Genomic DNA, 21,617 nt, shown 5'->3' on the forward strand with positions numbered 1-21,617 from the left:
CCCAAAGTATATGCCGTACTAGAGGTCCTGCTCGATCCTCCCATTTTGGGGCATGTCACTGAAAACGGTGCATTGGCTCAATTAGAGACCCCTCTATCAAGCATTAAAATATTTGAGAATCAAAAGTTATGTCTGATACGTAAAGCTCTAGTGCAATCAATATTCTGCAAAATCACACCCTATAAATGCTGCATTTCATTATTTTATCAAACACCACAATCCAAAAAACAAACTAACCACGATCAGTCTCACGAGACTCCAAGTACACAATTCATCTATTTAAAGTGAACCTGTCATAGCAGATATAAGTTTTCTAACGAACTAGCTTGACTTATGTTAACAGTCAAGTGTTTCTTCTCTTAATATTATTAACAGGTTATATTTTAATTTATTTCCAATGCCCCTGACTCCTGCTAAGACCATCAATCATATTTCCGTGGGTGTTACACCTGCTTAAAGATGCACCTTCCCTGCATACTCCTTTTTGGGAAGCATAGATTTACATCCTATAACAGGTTAACTGTCCCCAACAAAGTGTTTGCTCTGTTTAAATAAAACTTATCTGATCTCTCTCTCTCAAAATGCAGATTGCCTGTCCAAAGTTCCTGCAATATTTCATTCTGGATTCTTTTCTCTGTGCTACTGCTGCTCTCACACAGAGCCTGCCCCTCATCCCTTCTCCTCCTTGCAGGAGATGCTTTCCCTTTGGCTGAAGGCAAGCAGGAGAGATGCCCAGAGGAAGTTTTCACTGGTAACAGCCTTCTAATCAGCACAGTCTGAGGGGGAACCTCTGATTTTAAAGAAATCTACACATTTGCAATCAGTTCTGCTTGCACAATGTAGATCAGAAATGTTATGTTTTTATCATTTATGATTAAGTTTTATTTGCCATGACAGGTCCCCATTTAAAATAAACACATACAGATCTAATATAGATTGCTCAGAATTTCTTCTCAAGCAATTCACACATGCTAAAAAACAAAAAAAATAAACAGTTCCCACTGTCTTACAAAAGACAATATATTAATTAAAAAATAAAAGACAAGATATGAAACTGCAATACTTGCATGCTATGGTTAACTTCACCTCTAGTGGTTGTCTACCAGTGCCGCTGAAGGGACTTCTGAACTTTTGGTCGCCGAACTGATGCTGGACATCCTCATGCTATGCATGGGGAAGTCCAGCATCACCCAAAACCCTACAGAAGAGCATTGAATAATTCTTAATTCGGGCATGGCCATTGCTAGACATCAGGTCTCCCCCGCTGGCTGATGTCGGGGGAAGAGAGAAGGTGGACCAAAGCCAGCGCTGGACCAAGGGATGTGACAGAAGGGGTTTTTATCCCCTTTGGCATCACGGGATTTGATGGAGGGGGAAGCTATAGTGCCAGAAAAACTAATTTGTTTTCCTGGCACTATAGTTTCCCTTTAAAGATATCCATTTATCACAGCCCAATTAACGATGTGTTGATTAAGTAATTGTAAATTGGTGGAGTAATCACTATGGTGATACATGTTTTCACAACTTTACATTGCAAAATCTTTTACATTGTTACTAAGTCTCAGGTATAGTTCGAACCAGGTACAAAACTAAACATAGCAAATACAACACATGGTGAACCCCTTCTTCAATCAAATGTCATGTGACAGGAGGACTTTTGTGCATGTGGATACCCCGCACATTCCCAAAGATCACGTAGTAGGAGGAGTTTTGCAGTGGCAAGTAACCTTTAGACTAAAGTCATCTTACTTACTCAGACTGATTTCTAAACACAATTATTATAGTTTAAAGACTTATTGCTGCTAGATTTATTGCTATGAAGCTCTGCACAGACACACCAACAGTACATAACTCATTAAATAGTAGGACATTTGGATAGCAATGAGGGATAGAGGGATTTGGAGCCAATCTAGGGATTGTCCTTGCTAATTAGGGGCAGGGATGGTATGCTCAGAAATACTCACCAGTCTGCTTGTGATTAGTCAAGGGTGACTCCTTTTTCACATCAATTATTTCCACTGACATCTCTTTCAGAATGCCTCTATTTAGGCAAACGTCTACATGTCTGTTAAATGCTGCCAGGTCTGTGCTATCTTGCTTTGAATTACAAATTGGGCAGATGAATACCGGGCTCTCCAGTAAAACAGAGGTACTTGGCTGCGATGGTGTTTCATTAACAGGCTCTTTAAAATTGGATTCACATTTAAATAAAATATTTTTGGAAGGCATCTGGTGGTAACCCTTTGTATTTGTATCATGCAAGGCACAATGATTATAGTCCATTTGCACTTCTTCACCCAATTCCTCTAAAGCTCGGATCTCATTAAAAACACCTTTGTCCAAGTCACTATAGGTTCTTCTGTCCACAATTTTGTTTACGAGATTCTTTGTATGGACATCAACAGTCTGAAAATCTTCTAAACTATAGTCATCATCACCATCATTATGTTTTCCCCTTAGAAAAGGGCTATTTTCATCTTTGTCCAATTTTTTGATGACACTGGACACTGGAGTCCTACTCAAACATATGTCAATGTGCTTATTCAACCCTTCAAGATCCCAACTGCTTTCTTTCATGAAGCAAATTGGACATGTGAGATCTTCATTTTTGCCCATTTCTTCCAACGTGGCCTCCTTCCTTTTGTCCTCAGATGATACACATGGCATCTTCTCCTCTCTATTATTAAGCTTACAAGGACTGTGTTCTTGGATTTCTCTGGCCGCACGTTTCTGGTTGAAGAAACTCTCTCTGGGTGGAAGTGAGGCTGTGATCTCCTGATTTGACTTAGCTGGCCTTTCTCCAGAAGTAGAGCTGGAGGACTTACTCGGACATAGGAAGCTAATGATACTTTTCTGATGATATCCTTTATCGTCTTCAGAAAGAAATCCTGAAACTCTTACACCTGCAAAATAGTACAATGTTTTTTTTTTAAATTATATATATATATATATATATATATATATATATATATATATATATATATATATAAATTATCTTTGTGACAAACCAGGTAAAGTTTAAAAAAAATCACTTAGTCCTAGTTTCCATAAAGCATCCGATAAACACACTTATGCACTCAATTTGAATTTGTATAAGGATAGTAATGAACCGGACTAAAATAAAAATAGCCAATTCTTGGACAGAGTAATTCAGCACTAATGTAGAATGCTTCTTTGAAAACTGAACCACTGGATACAATTTAGAAAGTCAACTTTAATTCGTTTCATCCTATTTTTAGGTTTTATTTAAACGAATATTTAAGTTCAGTAGAGTATTTTATTGTATCCAGTCCAGACACAACTACTGCATTTGCTGTGTGTGGGAAGCTTTATCAAAAACACCTGTAACTTGTGCCTGTAATGTAAACCGGTCCATATAAACTGGTGCACATCGTATGTATCGTTATACATGTGTATGTGTGCATCGTAATGTGCATCAGTAACAAACATAGACAGACAAGTCACAGCTCGAAAACTGGATCTGGCATTTTGCACTGGTTGGCGTTTGGGTTTAGCACCTAGCTGTGTGCATTCAATGCTACAATGCTAACCAAGAAATTTCGCCTTCATTAAATGTGAATTGATAACCGAATGGCTACAGTTTGCAGTGTATGTTAAATAGCTAAATACATATACAGAAGTAATGTCTTGATTTTTGTGGGATCTCATCAGATGGCCAGATGGTGTAACTGAATCCCCACATTTGTTTGATTAGATGATTTTAAGAAGCCTTGTAACATTTAAAAAAGGTTTTGTGCACAGTTCCTTAATCTGTATTTTGTATGTACTTTGGTGGTTACAGCTGAGAAATGCATGTTCTGGGTGTGCCCCTAAGCACATTCTTTTCTATGTATATTTGGAATCCAGACCAGATTCCTTTCGTGGTGAGTACCCCACCCCTCTACTATACTTGCTCCGTTGGAGGTGACCACAGGAAAGCATACATTTGAGGAGAGTCTCTGAAAGCAGTTTAAGCATACTGTGGTACTGTGGCGTAGTGGTGGGCTTAACACGATATGGCCGTATGGGGTAACTGAATCCCCATATTTGTTTCCTAAGGTAGATTCATTTAAGCTGCTGAGTAAAATGTAAAACTGTGTTTTTTAATTTGTTCCTTAATCTGTGTTTTGAACAAATTTGTACATATTTCCGATGAAGAGAATGACACCAATTTACACAACTGGAGCACGTCTTATGTTGTGGATTATTCAACTTTTTAACAATATTGTTCTGCTGTACAACACGCAGCCAAGTTTTACTATTCATATTACCCATCAGTCGTAAGCGCAAAGGTTCCGGAGCAACTGAATCTATTTCTGCCTTCAGAATTTCTTTTGCAAAAGAAAAGATTTCTTCCTCCGTAGATACTGCCGAGTTAACCGTGCAGGCCCTGGTTTTTACTTCAAAGTTGACATTCTTCAGTTTCAGGGTGACTGTTTTACCCTGTGAAAAGGAAACGGGGGTGAAATTCTCGGAATAGTTCTATCCTACGGAGGCAGGTGTGTGCAGTGTTTGGCCGCTAGTCAGGAGCTGCATGGGAGGAATGATCCTGACATGACAACAATCCCACCCAGTGACTGAACTCTTAATACTTTATGTGAAAGGATACAGTATTTTATAAAACAGAACAGAAAAAGAATCTGCGATTTTCTGATTTTCTGAGATTTTGCACATAGTTCACCTTGCCTCTGGTTAATCAATTCGTGTTCTTGTGATTACAGAGATTGTCCTACAAACCTTTAGTCGTTCTTTGCCGAGGTCCTGCGCCAGATCCTTGCATAGCTGCTGGCACAAATCAAATTGTTCCTCTGCTACATGTATCTCACTAAAGGTTCTGAAAGCAGAAGCCGCAAAATGTACCATCACATTTTATAAACCATTTGTTTAATAAAAGAGAGATATCCTTAAAAATAACTTTAACTTTGGAGGGATGGGCACATTATAATTGATAATTAGAAGTTAGATATTATTTGCTGCCAGAAACCTAGAATATGCACATGGACTAAGCTTAGAAAGGAGACAATGGTCCAAGCACTCAAGGTATAACCAACAATGCAGGTGTGACAGATTCAGTGTCTTTGGATTATTGTTGGACATTTAACTGGTCCGGTATACAAACATCACCGAACAGTTTGAACAATCTGGTTTGTATACCGAACTCTCTACCGAATAGATTGACCACACAGAACAGTCGTGTGCTGCGCATTAACCTGCCTAACCTCTTTTCACACTTTCGGGAACCACAATTACCAACATTCTAAGTGGTTGACTGGGTGGCCGTCATTCGTATGGACGAACACGAGGCAGTCGGTCCAAACTATACCCTGGGGGTGTTTCGGTTACGTTTGTGGGATTTGAGCACTTTTCGGATATGTTGTGCGCTCAAATCCAGGCTATCCGGGGATATAGGACTTGAGGGGGTACACAGTTGTTATAGGTATATTTTGGGGTGTATTTGATATGTATGTCCTGGACCTGAGAAGTAATGTAATTATGTTGTGTACTTTGTAGCAGTCTACTCTTATGACCAGTGGGGAATGCCCCTGGAATATGTAAAAGGAAACCCCTTACACGGGGATTCACATAAAAGGCTGTCTGTGGTCCTATTAAAATCAGCTTTTCCTGCTTACCCTCAACACAGAGCCTGGTCTCGTGATTGTAGGGAACCGCTATACCTGCTTTATATCGCTTGGATTACTGCTTGCTCATACTAGGGGGCAGAACCCCCCCCCCCTTCTCTCGGGGTGGCCGCCACAGCAGGTTTATTGGAACAATGTACAAGCAACGTTTGGACACTGAAGTGGTCTTTTTCAAATGGTCTTATTCATGGAATAAGCTTAGCAGCGATATAGAAATTAAATGACGAATGATATCATGAGGAGTCACTTCCTGGTGTGATGCAAACACTTCAAAAGTGACTTTTCTATTATTTGTAATGGATTGTTTTTGCATATGCCTTATCAATGCAATTCATAATGCTCCAATTCTAATTGTTTTGCGATGCAATATCTATATATATTTATTAAATAGTATTGGGCAACTCCCGCTTGGCGTGTCCCTTTAACGGTTAGCTTACTAATGCATATATAACCTTATATGTGAGCATGCTAAGCTAAGCAGCCTTTATCTCACATATGAGATTAGTTCCAATCCCAAAGTTAAAAGGTTATTTTCCATCAAAGCCGGGCGCGTCAGACGTTTTTCAATAATATCAGCTAATGCACGAGTAAAAAATAAAAAGGAAGGAACAAGCATTTACACAGAAACCTGAATCAAAGGAAACCACAAAGTATTTATTGGATATACGCTACTTTCCGTAACAAAAGTCCATTTTTATTTTTTTAATAGAACAGGCAGGGTGTAGCTTCAATATATAAATATATTATATAAATACGTACATACAGACAGACACACACATAATCACACACAATCAGAAATACAAAGTAGTGGCCTTTGATCATGCAGGAGTTATGGTCAGTGCTCAAACTTATTATAAACAGAAACGTCCAAAGTGCAAATTGTGGTTTATTCAATCTCTAATCAGAGAGAAGGAGAAAGCACTGAGAGGGTTATTATAAAGTGTGGACTGTCAGGAATTCAAACTGAATTTAAAGTTAAAGCCACACTAGCGGACCTGGAAACATTCTCCAAACTCGGTTTACAAAATCAATCAATCTTTACTTTGAATTTCAGGCAGACTACACTTTTGTGAATAAACTTTTAGTGAATTGCATTTGGTTCATTGGAAGCTCTAGTTAGTGTTACATGTATAATGTGACAGACAGGCTACGTACGTGGCACAGGGGAGGATCCGGAACGGGGCTGGGTACCAGGGCAAGCCGCCTCCCCCAGGATAAGCAGACTAGATGGGCAGAATGGTTCTTATCTGCCGTCACATTCTATGTTTCTAAGACAAAGTCAGCAATAGCCAAGGTCAGGGATATAAAAGTACTGATAAATGGAATTACAGGCCGGTTAGGATCCCAGAAATACACAAAGTCAGAAACAAGCTGGTCAGGATCCCAGAAATACACAAAGTCAGAAACAAGTCGGTCAGGATACAGCTGTACTCTCCTGGAGGAGAGGTCTTCCTCCCACCCTGTCTTCCTCCCAGGGTGGGAGGAAGACAGCGAGATCCCAGCTAAGCTACGGCGGTTGTGGAGTCTGCGGTGCTTGTGGTGTCCGGTGCGGTGCTTACGGTCCTCAGAGTCAGCTAGGAAGCATCTGTTGGCAGAGGTGCCCAGTCGGGGTGCCAGGTGGTCCGTCACAGGAGCCAAGCAACTAAACCGAATGGCCACATGTTGGAACTGCTCTGCCCCAACAAGCCAAATTAACCCCAATTGCGAGGCTAAAAACCCTTTCTACAGGAGCCACAAACCGATCCCCGGGCAAGCAACAGCACAATGGGTCGAAAGACCAAAAAACCTAAGACAGACAAGCCGAGAATGAGGATGAATATAGGGGACCTCTAGTGACAAGTCAAAATGGCCGCCTAATAGTTTTGATATTTCAGACGATTTCTATGTCGGGGCACCGGAGGAACACATACCTGCACTACCAGCCCCAAAGTCGTCCCCCTTACCTCCTGACTCGGCCCCAGTCACAACGGCGGTCCTGAAAGAACTGCTGGCGTGCCTCCAACATACGCTCCAAGTTGACATGGGCCAAATACATCAAGATCTGAGAGGCCTCACAGGCGAATAGCACACTGGACCAAGATACCCGCCAAAACGCTTAGCAAACAGCACTACTGCAGCAAGCGGTACACGAGATGAAACAGCAACAAGCCAAAACAGGACTGAGGTTCGCGGCGATCGAAGACCAGAAGAGGAGCCTGAACTTCAAGGTCAGGGGAATACCTGAAGAAACACCGGACGTGGAGCTTCCGCACCTGGTGCGAAGACTACTGCTGGCACTTCTATCACCCAAGCAAGCAAAAGTGGTGGAAACAGAAGGGATGTTCCGCTTACCAAAACCTGTTAAGGCCACATCCATGACACCACGAGATTTGCTGATCCGATTCCAGAGGTGCAAGGACAAAACAGCGGTCCTAAATGCTGTACGCAACCACTCACCATACTCGTTCGAGAACATGCCACTCTCTGTTAAGCAGACCTATCGGGAAGCACTCTGGAGTGGTGCCCCTCATTCCGTCTCCGGCCCTTCAAATGGCTGTTGCGATCAAACAACATCAAATATCTTTAGAGGGCACCTCCCCCACTGCAGGTACACCATGGTGACACTTCGTACCCTATCCAAGACCTACAGGGCGCAAAGGGACTGGTACCTACTTTAGGGCTCCCACGACACTCTTTAGCCTCCACCGAGTTGACAGCATCCACTCATGTCTGGAATCCAGCTACTGCAACTCTGTTCGTCCCCCAGGGGCTCATTATGGAAACCTATGCAGCGGTCACCACCTGAATCACTTCAGACAGCTTGCAGAGACAAGCCGTTGTTTTTTCAATGATACCGGCTCTGTATCACTACTACTGACTACTAATTTTTTATTTATTTTTTTTATTTTCTCTTCTCTTTTTACTTTGTTTCCAATGTCGCCAGCTTGTTTTACTTAATTGGTTCTTATCGTTTTCTTTGCTTCTCACACTCCAAGTATTTTTAAGCCCTACCTTAAAGCAGGGAACAAGGCAATACATGGCCAGGCAACAAGTTACATAGCTTCCCCGACATCAAGGTCGAGGCCTACAATTAAGCCCAAAACAAGCCGTTAGCCCCCAGTGCTCATTAGATCATACGCCCTCCTGTCAAAACCAAACTAGGTTGAAAAATACCCCTCCCCCCCTCGAAGAGGGGTAAGCTTTGGAGACCCCCAACGACAACACAAGATGCCAACCCATGCCAACAAATTAAAAAGCAACACTTTTAATTTAAGTTTCTTTACGTTATACCAATAAAACCGTTTGATCCTAACAGTCCATCTTACGATGAGCTTTAAACACTAATATTACCCAACCAGTCTCCCAGGCCAACCTATGTAAGAGAGGCCAAACCCACTCCAGAACTACACATCTAATTAAGAGTTTGTCGATCAGTTTACTTGGGGAGAAAATTCCATCTGGGTCTCTCTGAAGTACAAGGCTAAATAGGGCCCTGGGATGAGGCACCTGTGATAGGGAGGTGTGCAAAACAGATGAGTGCAGCCCTCTGGTTTCATATACCGTATATACTCGAGTATAAGACTAGTTTTTCGGCATATTTTGTGTGCTGAAAAAGCCCCACTCGTCTTATACTCGAGTCAAGGTCTGTATTATGGCAACTTACATTGCCATAATACAAACCAGGACCTCCGGGCTCATTACAAGGCCGGCGGTCCTGTAGGGGGCTGGCAGCAAGCTGTTACTTACCTGTGCAGCAGCTCCTTTCAGCTCCCTTCGCCTACATGCCGTTCAGCTCCAGTGTAAAGAGCCGTGGCCGTCTCCACACGGCACGCAGACCGCAAGATTTACACTGGAGCTGAATGGCACGGAGGAGAAGGGAGCTGAATGGAGCTGCTGCACAGGTAAGTAACAGCCTGCTCCCAGCCCCCCTCCTGCACAGCCCATCCACTGGACCACCAAGGATTGAGATAGCCCCCCTCCCTGGCCATGTATCAAGCAGGGAAGGGGGACGAAAAAAATAGAAATTTAAATAACATTATAATAAAATAAAAATGTAATAATATTTTTAAAAAATATTAAATATTAAAATAATAATAAAAAAATAATAATAATAAAAATGCCCTCCCCCCACCAAGGTTACACACTCTGCATCACATACACAAACCCACTCTGCATCACATACATACACTGCATTCATACACTGCATTCATACACACACTGCATTCATACACACACACACTGCATTCATACACACACACACTGCATTCATACACACACACACACTGCATTAATTATATACACACACTACACAAACACACAAAAAATTACCAAGAGCTGCTGCATTTCCCACCCTAGGCTTATACTCGAGTTAATAAGTTTTCCCAGTTTTGGGGTAAATTAGGGGACTCAACTTATATTTGGGTATATATATTTGGGAGTCTAGCCAACTCCTTGGTTTAGCACCCCTCCCTGTCACAGGTGCCTCATACTAGGGCCCTATTTAGACTGCAGAGAGTCCCAGATGGAATTTTTTCCCCAAGTAAGTGGATTAATCTCATAAGAGCAGACAGTTGGCTCTTGGAGTAGGACCTGCCAAAGATGGGGTACATTGACGTTGTGGCAGGCTTATGCAATGTATGATCATATAGTGTAACTAAACCCCCGTTATTTTTGCCTGGATTAGGTGTTTTTAAAAAAACTAATAAAATCTGTCAACAGTGAAGTTGCTGTTTAGTGGATAGGTGAGTGCGCTGAATCCTGTGTATTGTGTATATATAGATAGATAGATATCGGTATATACATTGTATTGTGTATATAGATAGATATTGGTATATACATAAGTACACATACAGCACTGCAAATAATCTACCAGTGCCCCGGCCGAGATTAGGTGCTGGATCCACCCCTGTGGTGCCGCTGTGTTATCGGCAGGCTGTGTTACAGGTCGTGCCCATTGGTAATAATTTTGGTTAACTATATTTAGCACTGTGAGGGTTATTCCATAAAGGGTAAGGGCAAACTAGCCGACCAGGAGAAATTCTCTAAGTCAGCTATGCTATTATCTCATTTACTCTGGCCTTAAATGTGAAAATCACCTTGAATTCGTTTGGAATTCTCAGTTTAGTAAATGAGTGTGCGTGTGCTATATGGTGCCGCTCTAATGTAAATATAAATAGGAAAAAGGAACATGGTGTGACGTACCTCTCAGTGCTCATACTTTTCCTTTCTCCGTCTCTGAAAAGAGAAGAAAAGACGGCAATTGATTTTTAAGTACATTTGTGTTGCAAATCACACCTTGTAAAGGTGCACATTTCTCATTTAACATGTTTAATTCCATTCTGCATATTTTACGAGCTAGAATCTGAAAGAATTTTAAAAATGTAAAACATAAAAATAAAGAGCATTTGTACCTTTGGTGACAATTGAGTCCCTGAATGATACAGTCTGGCTACAAATCTGGGACATTTACCTAGAATGCACCTCATTAAGTTGCATAATTCCCTGTATTATTAACGACGGGTATAATTTAACTCTTCTACTCTATTCGTTTTTATATATTATATATATATATATATATATATATTACATTTATTTCTGTATTCATATATAAAGGACAAGTTGAAGAACATGAGACATTAAAATGTTTCTCTGAACATTTGTCTTTAATCCCTTAAAATCCATTTAACGAGAGACAGCTAAAAATCTGAAATTACTAGTAAAAAGCGGTCCCTTACTTTTCCACGTGTGTAGACCCCAGACCCATAGCGATGTGGAGGAAGTTCTGCCAGGCCGTCTCTGAGAAGAGGAGAGAGAGCAGTGCCCTCTGCTGGTAAAGGTCAGCACATGTCACGACTCCCAGAGCTTTCAGCATTTTCTCTGTTACCTTCCCAATGCCAGGGACCTACGGAACACAGTGCACGTTCATCCATTGGATACAGACAGCCTGATCCCTCACGTGTCTTTCCCACTCCACCCATCACTCATTTTAACTTTCTTTTTCCCATTCTCTCCATCTCTTTTCTTACTACAGTTTATCATACTATCCTCAATCTCCAGTTTCATTTCTATAAGTCACAGTTACCACTGGAACATTGCCTTGGGTGAAAAGGAAAAAGCTTAATTCTCATCAAATATTGTTTTAATTTAAGCATATTGCGGACAAAATAAAAAGACCAAACTCTACACGCACACACTGACCTGAAGCTCAGACCCTATACTATACATTAGTTTTAAAACTACAATGCCACAAATCATTAACCCCCTACATTATCTTAACTCTTACCCTTTAAGAGACACTCCACTAGCCACATTTATTTTTATTTTTTTAAATCACTGTTAGTAGATATACCAGCAATAAAAGCATGCATACATTTCATTATGCATTTTTTTCTTTAGGGTAAATCTAAAAACAGTTTGCAAAAACTGTAGATCTCTTGTCTGAAGCCTTTGCAAGTCCTCCTCTTCTAACTCGGCCCAGGCTTTCTGTGGCTGTCCAATCACAGACTTTCCAGTTTAAATCATTGAGCAGTCTTTGCAAGGCAGGTGCTCGGGGCAATTGCTGCCTCTTGAGTTTATCTCCACTGAGCTAAACAACCAGGAAGTAACAGGACATGTTCACAGATTCACAGCCAGGGGGGGTGTAACCAGGTTAATTTTTAAAAGTGCCAATTTCTATTGAAAACTGCACATTTTGTAAAATGAAAAAAATAAATAAAAAAGAGGACACACTCTTCACACATACAACATGCAGGCAAGCTAAGATGCTTTAGTGGTCTGGAGAGTCCCTTTAACATCCCTAGCCCTCTAACTCTCAACTAAATACAAACAATATGATGGAAAAGAACCATAATGGCAAAGCATGTTGTAATCTCAGAGTTTATTCTAATATCTGCAGAATAAACCCCTGAAACCCTAAAGCACACTGTTCACCATTGTGTACCCTCTGTATCTTTTTATATATACCGTATATCTCCATCTCCATCTATATTTTCTAGAGGCAGATTTAACCACCTACCTTTCTAATTGGCAAATCTTGGATGAAATCCATTACGGCTTGCCTGTCGGGGGGGACGGTATACTGCCCATTAGGCTTGTTCTTATCGCTGCAAACCTTGGCCAGCAACATATTTGGAGCAATGCCTAAATACAAAGTAAAACAAAATGCGTGATGAGATTCTGCTAAACATAATGGGTTATGTGCATAATTATTATTATTGACTTATTGGTTTCAAGTATACTTCGACTGGCAGGCCTAGCCCAGAGGAACACTCATTTACCATTACTGAACAGCTAGCGCAGTGATTTGTGATCCGTATTACAAAGCACGAATCAATGGATCAGAAATAATGTCTGCAATTCATGAGACCTTCCCTGCGTCTATCCTCCAGAGGGGAGTCAAATCTAGCACTAAGAAGCCAAATATATTATCACTGAGACATCGAGAGGATTATGGATCACTGCAACTTGAAATGTAGTTTTATGTCAATTTATTGGATTTTTTAAAATCTATCATTAGAAAATTATATAATTCTATTTATGAGTAAACAAAGTCTCAAGCCTGAACGGATAATTGACATTTTTATTTTATTGCCTCTTCGTAGTGACAATGGAATACAGCCACGTAATGAAGTAATAATGGAATAAACTGATCCATTATTTATTGGAGAAAGATAAGAAAGTTATTCTTGTGATGTTTTTTTTTCCATTAGAAATCAACAGATTTCAATAAACACAGATTGTACATGTTTTTTAAAAGAGACATCAACCTATGACTTAGTACTTCACTGTGTGAAATGCGCTGGGAAGCCACCCATGCGAGCTTGTACCGCTTGTATCAGGACACCTGGGTAATAAGGATTGTTTGGAAAAGAAACACCTCTTTCTACCTGTGCTGGTCGGTAGCGAGCACTACCCAGTGTCAGCAACGCAGGAATTGCCAACAGGCAATGTTGAGTTATCACTATAAATCTTAGAGAATTCACCGTCCCGATCATACAATATAATATTGGAATGATGACAGTCATTGAAAGATGTTTCTGAATACTGCATAACCGGTTTAGAGACATTCAAACTACGTAGCTCTATGATTATGCTCGTCACATAATCCGAGGTCGGCAGAGCTTTATGTTAGTTGTAGTTCTACAATAGCTGGGAGTATAATTATGTTACTTTCTATAAAATAGTGTTTCATTACATTAGCCAAATTCTCCACAATTCAATTCCAAACCCTGCTGTTTGTAGTGTGCAGGTGATCATTTTTGGTAAAAGCCGTTCCTTTTAATGTACTTTATGTATGCAGTCCCATTACAGGTATTCAGATAACAAAAGCCAAACATTGGATGCTATGCTGCAAAGTAGTGAGTCTGCTGTGAGTAGACCTATCTAAGCAGTTATTATGTTATTCTATATGAGAAAATGACAACCAGAGTAAACAGTTTTCCTAAACAAAATTTAGACAGAAAATGGATTGAAACATCCAACAGGTTTTTCTGAAATTAAAATAACAAAACCATTTTCTAGCGAGTCATGCACAGCATGTTATGCTTTGTGTGGACATTTTGATATCATACGGAGTTGCATGGGATTTGCAATAATGTAGCTTTTTTTGGGCAGCAGCCTAATGAATCCAAGTTTGATCCAAACATATAGTAGACTTTCCCCACAGCCACTCTAACGTAAGGGTTTTCTGTACCCATAACCATTCATAAAACACACACAAAAATGAAATTCCAAATACCTACCTATTATCATGCCATGCAAACAGTAAACTCTTGTTGTATAAAATTACCAAAATTTTACATATATTTAGGATCAATTAACTCTGAACATGTAATAGGATCACATTCTGTTGTGTTCGTGTATGTTAAAATAACATTGCCCGAGGGTGATGCCATAGCAGTTTCCGGGGAAGTCAGCTAGTTTTAAAAGGATGGTACAGTCATTTTTTTTTTCTCCATATAATTTCCAATTAAGTATTTTTCAATTTTTATGGAGGAAGGGAAGTAGATAAAAAAAAAAAATAAGAATAAAAAAAAATGTAAGCAATTTATATAACGTTGGGGCATGTTTGACTTGTTAACAATATCTTCGGTGTTAAAAAAAAAAAGTATTAAATCTGTTTTATGCTGTTTCATACGTGAAATTATAAACAATGTCTATTTGCACTTTTTTTTTTTACTTATTTAAAGCAGGGTCCTTTAAAAAATTTTCTAAATTGATTTGTTTTCTTAAATTAAAATACAAAAACATAGAATGTGACGGCAGAAAAGAACCATACGGCCCATCTAGTCTGCCCAAACATTTGACTTATTTCTATGATGACAAATTCATTCAGGAAAAAAAAAAAAGTTTTTCTAATTTAACATCTGGTAACATCTGCAAGGATTACCTGAATATGTTGAAAAAGGATTTAATTTAAAATACCCTAAAACTCCAAACTGGAATAACGTTCTAGGTATATTAAATCCAGTGTATTGCCCAATGCAGTAGTGAAAGACTTAAAACTAGCATACATTACCTGCGCTTGCAGTCAGTTTGGTTTTCTGCTCAATACGAAAGCGCATTTCCTCTACAGCATCCTCTGCGGATACGCCAAAGATGACCGTTTTAACCAGCTGGTTCTTATCGGCATTGTCCGGAGTAGCAACTGTACTGTTCTGGTCAGCAGGGAAGGAAGGGCTGTCTTCGAAAAGCACGGGTGACGGGCACTGTTCTTGTTCCCCAGTTTCAGCACCTAGAAGGTCACCATAGAAAGCATGCTTGATAAAACATCTGTAGACATACTATTTACTAAAGCGGGAATTGCCTGGAATGTTAGTTTAAGATAACCGCTTTGTAAAGATGTTCCTAGTCACCTATGTATTCTACTTTAGGAACCCGGCAAGTCTTTAAAGCATAGACAATTAATTATGGTTTTGCTCCAGTCAAGATGACATGATCAGCGAAGTCACACCTGTTAAACGTTCAATGTTATTGTTATATTTCTGATATTCATTCTGCCATTTAGTCCAAACCTTGGAAATCGAAGGAACACGATAGAGTTAGGAATACAAACCTGTATATGCTAGGTCTCCTCCTCCCGCCCATGTCCAGGCGATGGTAAGACCCAATGCGCATGTTTGGCAAGCCCCATGCACACACTCAAGCTTCCCCTTAGGAAAACATTGAATCAATGCTATCCTATGGGGAAAACAGAAGATGTTGGAAGTTTTCATGCAAAGTGTGAGGATACCCCATGTTGGATAGCAGAGTAAAACACTGCTAGGGACTCAGAAGTGCCACTTGTGGCTCTCTGGTAAACAGTCACTAGAAGTGGCATCAATCCTGCAATACAATCACTGCAGTTTCTCAAACGGTTCAACCCTTAGAGGTTAAGCCATTTTGATGATGCTGTTATGGTGCCCTTTAAATCTATTCTTATTAGTTGATGTTGTGCAATGTCGTCTGAAATAAACAACGCACATTGGTCCTCTAGATATAGAAACATCAACACACAAAGACCAAAAAAACTCTGAACACTGTGTTACATGTGCAGCATGTCTTTTCATCTTGAGTTTAAACTCCAAGACTGTTTATATAATGATGAATTAAACCATAATATTACATCCCATGTGGGTTTATAGAGAGAAATAGCAGACAATGTATGTGCTTGCTGTGAGATATCTGTATAAAGATACTACAGAAAATGATTTGTACTAATGTGTGATTAAATGAAAACGAACCATTCACTTTGTAACGCTAACTGCAATAGTCTAAGACAGATATAAAAGTATTCTTCCAGCATCGATGTTTACAGATATAAAGAAGTATTTTATGCATTCCAATGTTATTCAAGGATAGGATAAACTAGTTTTCCGTTACAATTCTCATCTCCTGACCTTCAGGATCAACATTAAATCACTACTCCAAAGAGGTCAATGGATAAATGTTTCTCAATTTGTGTTACCTTCGAGTGTTCTCTCCTCCGTGACGTTCTCATCTGTGATAACGTGCCGTCGTTTTTCCTCAGGCCAGCTGAGTCTTTCCTCTAGATGATCTGTAATATCTAAGTAGGCTTCATCGAGGCTCAAGGGCAAAAAATTAGGGTCGTAGTCTGCAAGGATTTCTCGAATCTGAAAAGCATGTGCATTTCATTAATGTAAATGATAACGTTAATATAGGATTGCAAGGGTTCACGATTAATGCCGCAAGAACACCCAATGACACAGAGTCCGTGTGATTCATCCCATATGAGGTCTTATCCTAAATTGTATTGTGATTTTATTACACCTGCATGTGAAGTACATGAATTGTGACTGTCAACATATTCGGTAATAACAAAATATAGTTAGGCATGGCACATGCAGAGAGAGAAGAGAATGACAAAATAAGAAAAAAATGAATCTTTCTTTAAGAAATAGAATTTAAAGGTTGTACCGTATTTTTAAAGGTTACATACACTCGTAGTACTCAATATTGGATGAACAGAGTTAACTCTTTCGAGAAGGATCCTCCTCTACCTATTGTTCCTGAAACATTTTGCAATTGTCTCATATATTGTTAATTTTCCCACTTTATTGGGAAATTTATTGTAAAGCTCTGCAGAATATATTGGTGCCATATAAATGGTGATCATAATAATAACGTAGAGTATTTTCAGTGAAATCACTGAAGGTCAAAAAACATTTGAGAACGCTATTTTAGGATTCTAAGTTCGGCAGTTACATCACCGATACATACCACCTACCTCTGAACTTACGGCACGGTACTGGTCAAAATGTGTCGGAACAATGGTGAGATTAGGACACAGTTTCTTGGCAATGAATCCTGGCATAGCAGCACGTACACCAAACCTTCGTGCAAGATAGTTTGATGTGGACTAGAAGAAAAAAAAAAAAAACAGAACATAGGTAAAAGTCTATAAAAATATATAAATAAATAAAATAAAACCAATGCCTATATTTGCACTATGCACCTGTTTATATGTGGGACTATGCCTGTGTGCACACCGAAAACAAATGAGATGTGCATATTGAAATATAGTTTGCTACTTTACTATGAGAGATACTTATATCGAAGATCCTACAATATCAAATATAAAATAAAAAGATATACATATGGCCAATGAAATAGATCAATTAGAGTTAATTAAAGAGCAAAGACCATAAGTGGTCGTACACTCGAGCTATACATAATGACTTATCAGACAGGAATCGCCCTGGGCACCAGCTGAATAATGCTTTAGATGGCTGTTACAGAGTATCTATATGATAAACGAGGTTCCCAGGCCTCTGTTCCGGTTTACATTTTAAAGTCTATGAATAAAAGTCTAGCACAGATCTGTAAACGTGATCACAGTCTCTGAATATCACACTTACCATCGCACGTACTATAACCACATTAGACAACGTAACGGCTATTTATCATAATATGAAGACGCACAAGTTTAGACACTAAACAGTGAAACGTCATCAATTCAAAACTGAAATGCTAAGTCCAGGTTAAAACAGGCAAGTTGTAAAAAAAAAAAAAAAAAAAAAAAATTTTTTTAAACGTTTAACCCCTTAAGGACCAAACTTCCGGAATAAGGGAATCATGACATGTCACACATGTCATGTGTCCTTAAGGGGTTAAATGGAAGATTTTTTTTTTTTTATAACGTTAAAGTTTCCCCAAAATTTCAATGGACATTCCGTAGGTTAGGGTATACTTGGGGTGGGACATCACATTTTAAAACACAGGGTTTCTCACTAAAATGTAAATTGTAGGAAATCGTACGGAAGCGTTTATTAACCTGCAGCATATTGCGCTGCACACCTCCTTTAGTGCGTAGTTGTACTGACGCGATTCAGACATTGCGTATTAGATTTCTGTTTCCGTGACTTTGGTTCCATATAACCAGATTATACAGATTGGATTTCTGGCTAAAATAGACACAGCTGATATTAGTGAGCCAGTACCGTGCTGTTCCAGTTTGTGTAATGATCTGGCTCCTGCGGCTCAGGATACAGGTCACTCACCTGTACATGGCTTGTGTGAGTCGCCGAGTAATTGTTTACTTATTGTTTCACTATAGCAACTTGGACACATGGACACTTCCTGTCTGACAAATCCTTATAAATTGATTGTATATAGGGGCATTTATTCTGCTTCTATGCTGAGAGTGGGCTTTAGCGGCAGCCATTTATAAAAATGTATAAAAATGGCTGCTGTTAAAGACCGCCCACTAAGTCTACGTGCTTCTGTGTTCTCTCTGTTTGTGCATGCGCGTGCATAACAGGGCAGGCTCCTGATTGGACCCTCTCATTGTGGTATTGGAGTGTTCCACATGCAAATGCAAACAGACCCACTAAGCAGTGCTCTGAGGGACACATTATACAGCATGCAACTTATTTTAATTTTTTTTAATTGCCAATATTATCTTTATAATGCATTATTGGAACACTAACGTTACGATGACATGGTCTGGGTACAGTGGTCCTGCCATTTTAACCCTGCAATGTAAAAGATGCCATTTTTTTTTTAGCATCTTCCAGATAGCCAGCAGAGGCGCTTCCTCTACAACAGCCGAGGAAAACTATACACATATCTGTACTCTTTAGAAAAGTGTATACTGAACTGCGGTATACTACAGGTAAAGAGATATTCCAGGTTAAATTGCTCTGATTTTCCTTAGTTTGCAGCAAATCTGCAGCTTCTGCAGGGCGTGTAGGGACTCTGCCTTGGCAGTATGTTGCCCTGCGTGGGTAGAGAGCCTGCTTTGCACTTGAGACGATAGAAAGAATACAAATATTGTGAGCTTCAAAATAAGTCACTTGGGAGATACGGTTATCTACGCGCAGTTCTTACCAGCATGCTCATGGATCCCACAGCCATCGGCTTGTCTTTCAGTTCCGGGTTGTCTCGCATTTCTACAGCAGCATAAAACGCGTCCATGTCAATATGCACGATAACACGGTTTAAATCTCGCCTCTTCTCAAATTCCAATACAAGTCTGTCCATCTGTTCGAAAAGGAAGAATCACATATTTATAGAACGTAAACTCAAATAAAAAACAAACAAACACCTATTTTGCTCAACTCAGCTTATTATCTGCACTGGTAGAAAAAAAGAAAAACAGAAATAAAAACCAAAACCTTCCAATTAACAATAAGCCCAACGCACAGATATGAAAATCAAAAGGCTCACTTAGAAACATAGAATGTGACGGCAGATAAGAACCATACGGCCCATCTAGTCTGCCCAATTTTCTAAATACTCTCATTAGTCCCTGGCCTGATCTTATAGTTAGGATAGCCTATCCCACGCATGCTTAAAGGGAAACTCCAGTGCCAGGAAAACAATCCGTTTTCCTGGCACTGCAGGTCCCCTCTCCCTCCCACCCCCCATCCCCGGTAGCTGAAGGGGTGAAAACCCCTCCAGTGACTTACCTGAGACCCCGCCGATGTCCCTCAGCAGTGGTTTCTGCTCGCCTCCGCTCCTCCCTGTGATTACGTCAGCCGGTGGGGGAGACTGATCCTGCCCGCCAGCTGAGGAAACCTAATGCATCTCCATAGGAAAATGCTTCTCAATGCTTTCCTATGGGGAATTGATCGACGCTGGAAGTCCTCACACAGCGTGAGGACGTCAAGTGACTTTCTAGCACAGGATTTCTGTGCTATAATCCAGGAAGTGCCCTCTAGTGGCTGCCTAGTAGACAGCCTCTAGAGGTGGAGTTAACCCTGCAAGGTTATTATTGCAGTTTATAAAAAGGGTTAAGGGTAGTGGGAGTTGGCACCCAGACCACTCCAATGGGCAGAAGTGGTCTGGGTGCCTACAGTGTCACTTTAACCTCCCTCACTGTGTTAACCTCTACCACTTCAGCTGGAAGGCTATTCCATGCATCCACTACCCTCTCAGTAAAGTAATACTTCCTGATATTATTTTTAAACCTTTGTCCCTCTAATTTAAGACTATGTCCTCTTGTTGTGGTAGTTTTTCTTCTTTTTTCATTGACATTCCAACAAAGACAATATTAGCATTTCATAAAGATGTTATTTTAATGAAATACTGAAAAGGGACAGAGCCGCTTTAAGTACTCCTGCCGCGCATGCGCATTCAGCCGATGACGTCGCGAGGAAGGAGGAGAGGAGGAGGAAAGCTCCCCGCCCGGCGCTGGAGAAAGGTAAGATTTTAACCCCTTCCTCTCTCCAGAGCCCGGCGGGAGGGGGTCCCTGAGGGTGGGGGCACGAGTAGGTTTTCCTGGCACTATAGTGGTCCTTTAGAGAGCCTCCTGGTTCTGTTCTCTGGTTAGTGACTGCCGTCCCTCTGGTATTTTTGATACAGCTTACATGAACATTCTAACTCCCTTTAGCTATATCAGCTGGGGCTCTCAGCCTACTCATGCTGTGAAATTTTGCACAAAACTGATATAAAATGAGAACTTTCTCTTTAGCTGTATTGAGAAGGCTAAAAGAACCGTAGGTCCCTGAGGGACCCAGGCAAGCCTAAAACCATTTTCATAAAACGGTTTTACTCTTAACTGCGGGATGGCGCCAGTGGACTCCTGGCACCATAACCACTACAGCAAGCTTAGAGTGCACGTTTAACTCCACAGAATAATAAATGAATCAGTTTTCACTATTCTGTAGGAATACCAATCAATAAATGATTAGAAAACTAGATTGAGCTCAGTAAATATGTATCTATCAGATAGAGTGAAAAAAAGTGAGGCTGAACATTTCAAAAACTCCTCAATGCCCACATTTGGAAAACAAAACTGCCCAGGATAACGCAACACCTGTCCTGGCTCTCCTTTAATAAGGGAGGGCTGGGTATGCCAGACATACACACATATCATAAAGCTTCGGTTTTAGCAAAAGGGTTAGCTGTTCTGACATGCACAAGTCCGCCAGTGTGGCTTAGTTTAAAAAATGCTTGTTGCACCCCAAAGACAATTGAGTGCCAATTGTGGTCTAGGGCCGCTTTAGTGGAGTTGAGTTATCGCTGCTTACCTAGCACAAAATTTCTACTGCAGAATTG

The 21,617-nt window shown here is 40.2% G+C and overlaps 1 protein-coding gene across 2 annotated transcripts in view; it reads right to left on the bottom strand.

Annotated features, from left to right (window-relative positions):
- Nucleotides 1-21,617, bottom strand: part of POLK (DNA polymerase kappa) — a 75,787-nt gene that overhangs the window by 12,174 nt on the left and 41,996 nt on the right. Inside the window, exons 4-13 of one of the 2 annotated variants that reach the window (XM_063453625.1) lie at nt 19,446-19,598; nt 17,344-17,475; nt 16,564-16,729; nt 15,136-15,351; nt 12,634-12,758; nt 11,354-11,520; nt 10,821-10,853; nt 4,738-4,834; nt 4,272-4,443; nt 1,965-2,903 (exon numbers count right to left, since the gene is read on the bottom strand). In XM_063453625.1, coding sequence (XP_063309695.1) covers nt 1,965-2,903; nt 4,272-4,443; nt 4,738-4,834; nt 10,821-10,853; nt 11,354-11,520; nt 12,634-12,758; nt 15,136-15,351; nt 16,564-16,729; nt 17,344-17,475; nt 19,446-19,598 — 2,200 coding nt within the window. Of the gene's footprint in view, nt 1-1,964; nt 2,904-4,271; nt 4,444-4,737; nt 4,835-10,820; nt 10,854-11,353; nt 11,521-12,633; nt 12,759-15,135; nt 15,352-16,563; nt 16,730-17,343; nt 17,476-18,390; nt 18,480-19,445; nt 19,599-21,617 lie in introns of those variants that run through there. The other variant, XM_063453626.1, reaches the window with a different exon arrangement.

Source organism: Pelobates fuscus, chromosome 5 (assembly GCF_036172605.1).
Source record: "Pelobates fuscus isolate aPelFus1 chromosome 5, aPelFus1.pri, whole genome shotgun sequence".
Classification (NCBI taxonomy): Eukaryota; Metazoa; Chordata; class Amphibia; order Anura; family Pelobatidae; genus Pelobates; species Pelobates fuscus.